Source organism: Tarenaya hassleriana, unplaced genomic scaffold (genome assembly GCF_000463585.1).
Source record: "Tarenaya hassleriana unplaced genomic scaffold, ASM46358v1 Cleome40, whole genome shotgun sequence".
NCBI lineage: Eukaryota > Viridiplantae > Streptophyta > Magnoliopsida > Brassicales > Cleomaceae > Tarenaya > Tarenaya hassleriana.
In genome coordinates, this window is record NW_010966882.1 from 1,253,264 (window position 1) to 1,259,860 (window position 6,597).

Sequence of the window (6,597 nt, forward strand, 5' to 3'; positions counted from 1 at the left end):
ACATATATATATATATATATATATATATATATATATATATATATATATATGTAAGATATTTTTAATTAAATGTGTTTAAAACTATAAAACAATAAAATATAGGTATGGTTAAGGAATAATAGTACACAACATGTCCGAATATAATAATAGGAATAAATTGTTCACGAAATTTCTACAGATAAATAATAAAAATAGAAAAGAAATATTAACACGACTTGTTAGCCAATTATATATATATATATATATATTAATACTCACAAAAGCATTCAAACTCCAGATCCATTTTCGAGTTCTAAAGTTTTTTTTTAAAGATGAGAATGTTTGCGGTTGTTCTCACCATCGCCATCGCCCTCATAGCTGTGGCATACGGATATTCATCGGCTTCAACCCCTAAATATAAATTCCCACATTACAAATACAAGGCTCCGCCCCCTCCGACCAGCTTTTCTCCTTACCGTTACTTCTCTCCGCCACCGCCGCCACCGGTAACTGACGGATCTGCAACCTATGACCGGTGAACTGATGATCGATTTCCGGTATGGAATCGAGATTCCGAATTTACATGTTGAATACCTTTAAAATCTTAATTCTCTTTGTTGGGATTTAGCCCGTTCATTTGATTTTCGTTGTTCGGTGTTTTATATTCATCAAAATAAAAATTGCAGTGCTTTTTCAATGTAGGTTGACGGTGTTTTGAGGAAAAGCTCACTATGATGATGGGGTGTTTGTAGAAAAAAAAATGTAATTAAATTCATATTATATGATATGACATGAACATCCCACAAAATGTAAGTGGTTTCTAATATTTTCTCTTTGTAGTGTTTGTTTTTTGTATTCATTGTAAGAAAATTATAACCGTTATATCTTATTATTCAAATAACAATTTTATGTGTGTATACATACATACATACATAATTCGGTAGTTTTTAATATGATTTATAAAACAATAAAAAAAAATATAAGTTAACGTATCCACGTAAATTAAAATCTGTTCATCGAATCTGACACGGATTGGTATTGGGAACAAAATGTATGTGTGTGTGTGTGTATATATATATGTAAAACTAAACTACGTGTAAATATTATCTTTTTGTCATTATTGAAATTTTGTGATAATAGATAAAAAAAAACACAAGGTAGGAACGTCTTGCTCTTCTGAATTTAATTTCATTTCCATGAGTATCGCACATACCTAATTTTTATGGAATTACTAGTTGTGTTCACTGTAACCATTGTTCGGTCGAAAACACAAAATAACTGTATAAATATGTAAAACTAAATTGAATTATAAACATTATTATGTATTTTTTACCCATATGAGTTATATATATATATATATCCATTGGATGATCTACTTTTGACTTTTGAACCCGTCGCTGCCGACGCGGTGAGCTGTTGGAAGGTGACGAGAACATGTTAGTTGAAAAAACAACACATAATTAGCTATTAAACGACGAAGTTAGCATTACAACCAAAACCTATTTTTAATATGTTAATTAAAAACAGAGAGAAAAACTAAAAAAAGGAACAACTGTCATTTGCAATGAAATTAAAAAAATAGATTAATCTCCATTAATTAATTTTGGCCACCCAAATTCAATTAAAACACTAAATTTCATATATATATTTTGGAATGATTAAATTCAATTAAAATATTTAATATAAGAAACCAATCCAATGGAATAATTCATTTTGTTTTAATAAAAATATTTCATTTTTTGATATATATATATATATATATATATATATATATATATTTTAAGACAAATTTAGAGACGAAACAAAATGTACATATATATACATATTTTCTGATTGGATAACTTTTTTTTTATAATCTAATTGGATAATGTTCTCCTAGTGGATGATGATTTGGTAGAATAAATCGATGTCAAAACGAAATTCCAGATCCGAACATGTTGTAAATAATAAGGATTCAGACGCTTGGTTTCAGACAGTCTCGATAATGACAATGGTAAATTCACCGTATACCTTTGTATAAAAAGGAGGGTTCCCCTATTTTATAAGCCCTTCTTTATTCATCTTATTCTCCGATTCTAAATCCACCCATATCATCATCGATGATCGATCGGCGTTCTTTGATGTTTGAATTCGAAATCGATAACATCTCTCAATCATTCCCAATGGCATGAAATGGTTGTCGAGTCATGGATAAAATGAAAGAATCTAAAAAACGTGAGGGAGCTTTGCTGTAATAGAGAGAGTTTAGAGACAGAGATTCAAAAGAAGAGCTGGAGAGTAAATCTCCATTGTCTACTTATTAAGCTTCGAACCATACAGCAGGGTTTATATGAGAAATACACATACGAATGCTTATGGAAACTGTATCAATTATAAACGTGAATATGTTGCTAAATATAACAGGAATGGAAACATAATATCTTATGGTTTAGCTCCCTTGATTTAGTCAATGATAATACCAAGGTCACTCCATGGATTGTGCCACTCGTCCATTACTCCGTATTGGTCTTCTTGTGTAATTGCTTGCATTACGGACACCATCCGAGCTTCTTCTTGATATTGTTTGCCTTTAGCTTGGTCACTGTCAATTTCTGGTCTAACATTCCCCCTCAAGATTGGTTCGGGAATGTCGACGACACCAATCTTGGAGAGAGAATTGCTAAACACTTTGATGTTAGATGCCTTGGTGAAAATATCGGCAAATTGATCATTGCTCTTGGTGTATGATGTAGCAATAATTCCTTGAGCTATCTTCTCACGAATGAAATGGCAATCCACTTCAATATGTTTGGTTCGCTCATGAAACACCGGATTCTGCGCAATGTGCATGGCGGCATGACTGTCACAATGGAGAATGATCGGTTGGTTGATGGTAATGCCAAGTTCTTGTAATAAAGCTTTGAGCCACATGATCTCGCAAGTTGTGTTCGCCATAGCTCTATATTGCGCTTCCGCACTCGACCTTGCCACTACTTGTTGCTTCTTGCTCTTCCAGGTGACTAAGTTGCCTCCGACAAATGTGCAGTATCCTGTGGTTGATTTTCTGTCCACTCTATCTCCGGCTCAATCCGCATCACAGTAGGCTACTACTCCAATATGATTGTTTCGGTTCATCAAAATGCCTTTTTCCGGAGTTCCTTTGATATATTTCAGAATCCTTTCAACCATTCGCCAATGGTAGATTATTGGCGTGTGTATCCACTGGCTAACCTGTTTCACGGCAAAGCATAAATCAGGTCGAGTAATGGTAAGATAGATCAGCTTACCTACAACGCGGCGATATTGTTCAACGTCTGTGTACAATTCCCCCTCGCGTTGTTCTTTATAGTTATCCTCTAAAGGAGTCTTGGCGGGTTTGGTCGCAAGCTTGCCGGTGTCGTGTAGAAGATCAAGAATATATTTCCGCTGAGAGAGGAAGAGGCCGTTAGAGTGTCAGATAACTTCAATGCCTAGGAAATATTTTAGCTCTCCCAAGTCCTTGATGTCAAATGTGTGCTGCAAGAAAAGCTTAGTTTGTGCAATTCCATCAACATCGTCACCCGTTGCTTCGGAATTTGATTTTATAAATCCACTTGCTGCCAATGATGTTTTTACCCAACGGTTTGTCGACAATCTGCCATGTGTTATTTTTGTCCAGAGCAGCTAGCTCATCTTTCATGGCCACCTGCCAAACATCCATGGTTTTCGCCTGTGTGTATGATCCGGGCTCTGTATGTTTGGTTAATTCACTAAAAAATGAAACTTCATCAGAGTATAAATGTGTGCAATAATCCTGAATTGGGTACAATACAGAATTACCAGGTTTGGCGCCTCTTTCCTGGATTCGGGCACTGCGGCGAACACCACCTGACGTGATGAGGCTTCCCTGTGGATCAGATGGGTTTACGGGAGACGATGGTTGCTGCGGTGGTTGTGCCGGCGTCGGAGATCGATCATTCCCCCTGGGCTCGGTGATTTCATTTGCAGGAGACAGAGGTACCGAAGATGCAGAGAACATTGGGGAGACTTGAGCATCGGGAGGAGCAGAGGATGGCGACGCTGTTTCCTGGGTGTCGCGAGACCGTGAAGCCAAATCCTGCAAACTCAGATTACGCTCAGCAAAGGAATCAACAGGGTGGTTTACAGAATCACCTTCGACATGGAGAAGCGGTGGAGGAGCTGAGGGTGGTTGAGAATCAACTGAGGCAACTTGCAGAAGACGAGAGAGCAGCTGGCGATAGTCTTCTGAGGTAGGTGATACGTGTGTACCGAGTATAAAATCTATAACCCGATTCACAACTCACCGCAAGGATACGGATCGTCGTAACACGGGGTCGAACACGAGGACCAGTTGCTAAATCCAAATCTAGATCGAAAATAGATCAAAGCAAGCAAGCAAGTAATGATGGAAGTGTGTGGAATCTATGTGAAACGAAATAAGAAAGCAAGTGAAATGAGTAACCTATCAAACAAGGATGACTACGGGTGTTGGGATCGTATTCGCGTGTATGGGTATTTACTAAGCATGCATGAATAACGATTATGACTTGTATTCGGGAATCATCAAGCAACAAAGATAGAGAATTCACCTCTCGGTCTACTAACTCCCTACCTACAGAGTAACTCGTCAATCTCTCGATCTATTCAAGTTAACCCTAGATGCATGAAGAACGCTGTCATCAACCCTAGATCGATTAAGCCATATCTCTATGTGAATAATACGATCTATCCTATTGATTTTGATCCGAAACAAACCCATATCTCTATGTAGTTCAGAATCCAAGATAATTGATCAAGGGGTTAGCAAACATCAATCCAATAAAAGTGCAAATCAATAGAACCGAATCAAATCAAAACCGAAATCCAAGTTAGGGTTCAAACATACCCAAAACACATACGAATCCCTAACCCATAGTCATGGATCTACTCAAGGTTCATAGAAAACAATAGAAAAAACAGAGAAAAAGAGATAAAAGAGAGGAAAGAAAGTCTCATGTAGATGTGTAGTCTCCACGATCGAATCTTCCTTCTTCTTCCCGAAATCCCGTGAACTTCTATTCTTCGCTCCCCAAAAGCTCTCCAAAATCTGTATCTAGGTATTCTCTGAGGTTCTCCCCTCTACTAGGACGTGGCTAGGGCTTTTTTATAACCCTACGGTGGCTCCCAAGAGTTCTAATCCCATTCCAATGCTGAAAATCGCGAATTAGGGTTAACTGGATCCGGACCGATTCCAGGTGGATACCGGATCCAGATTCCTGGGGTCGAATTCTGCGTCCTTGATCCGGACCGGATCCAGTTGGATCCGGCCCTACGCTGGCAGTTTTCTGGCCTTCACGATTTCGCTCGTAACTTTCTGCTCCAGTGTCGGATTTACGCGATTTTGGTGTCCACGTGAAGCTCTTGAAGTGATCTTTCCAATGGTATAAGTCTCGCACGATTTGAACCTCTGTAGAGAAAGTTATTGATGTCGCAACATGAGCATCTCATCCGGACTTCTCCTTTAACGTTCCAATTAGCTCCTTTTCGAGTCCAATCATCTCCGAAACCTGTAACTCTGCAAAACTAGAGCACAACCGGGTTTTGTATCCTAACACGCCTAGAATATCTATGAATGCATGTGATTATCCTGTAAAACCTAGACAAACTCTCATCAAAATATAGAGAAGAATAGGAGTTATCAAATCCCCCCAGACTTAAACCTTTGCTCGTCCTCGAGTAAAGAACGAAGGAATAAAATCTGCAAAACAGGGAATGACGAACATCAAATAGCATCATCGCGAGAGATCAAAAGCAAAACATCCATCCAATACTAGTTTCCCGAGAATCGTACTCAAACCGGTCTACTATGATCTTCCTACCAAAGACTAATCTACCTAGCCATGGGATTTTTATTGCCACCTAGAACCCATTAGAATCTCTACAACACACCAAGCCTATTTCCGAACCTATCCTTATCTCAACTTAGCCTATTCGATCTTAGTTCTACTCTGTACCTGGATTTTTACCTTTTTGTAGAATTTCTTTAATGAACGCTAGCACCTCGGGTTTCTAGGACGTTGAAGTTGAAGGACATCATTTTCTCTCTTTCTTTTCTTTTCTCTTTGTTTTTTATATATTTTTTTTCTTTTGATGCGATGTCCGACCCACAACTTAGACCCGAACCATCAATCGATGCACTCATGTCCTCGAACGATTTTCGTTGACGAGATTCCGACAGCGGAGCGTCGAGATGCTTTATTTTCCCAAGGCAATTGTTGAACTAGATTTCATCGACCTGCAAGACTCGGAAAAGGTTCTACAAGAAACATATAACCTGGATATGGTCGTATCAACTCCGTAGGTTCCAAACAGCAACCTCATCCCACAAACTATATATAGAAAGTCTGGAGAACTATCAATTCAACACGGTTCAACCACGCTCTACAAAGTCACTCGATCATCAAGATAGTCCTACTCTATCATCTCACAAATCCTCCAAATGATGTTCAAAACGGGTGTCCGAGGTATGCACGCGAACCTATATGAACCTATATCTATATGTCATATGCAATTATGCAAATCTAACAAAAATCATCTATATGAAAAAACAAAAAGGGAAACGTGTAAATGCAACTAATGCAAAGTGATATGATATGCAAA

General features: G+C 38.1%; 1 protein-coding gene across 1 annotated transcript; it reads left to right on the plus strand.

Moving 5' to 3' along the window:
* Positions 1–193: 193 nt before the first annotated feature.
* On the plus strand, positions 194–868 carry LOC104824649 (extensin-like). The gene is made up of 2 exons (XM_019203862.1): positions 194–536; positions 682–868. The coding sequence occupies exon 1, from the start codon at positions 312–314 to the stop codon at positions 516–518; it is 207 nt and encodes a 68-aa protein (XP_019059407.1). The 5' UTR covers positions 194–311; the 3' UTR covers positions 519–536; positions 682–868.
* Positions 869–6,597: the final 5,729 nt, after the last annotated feature.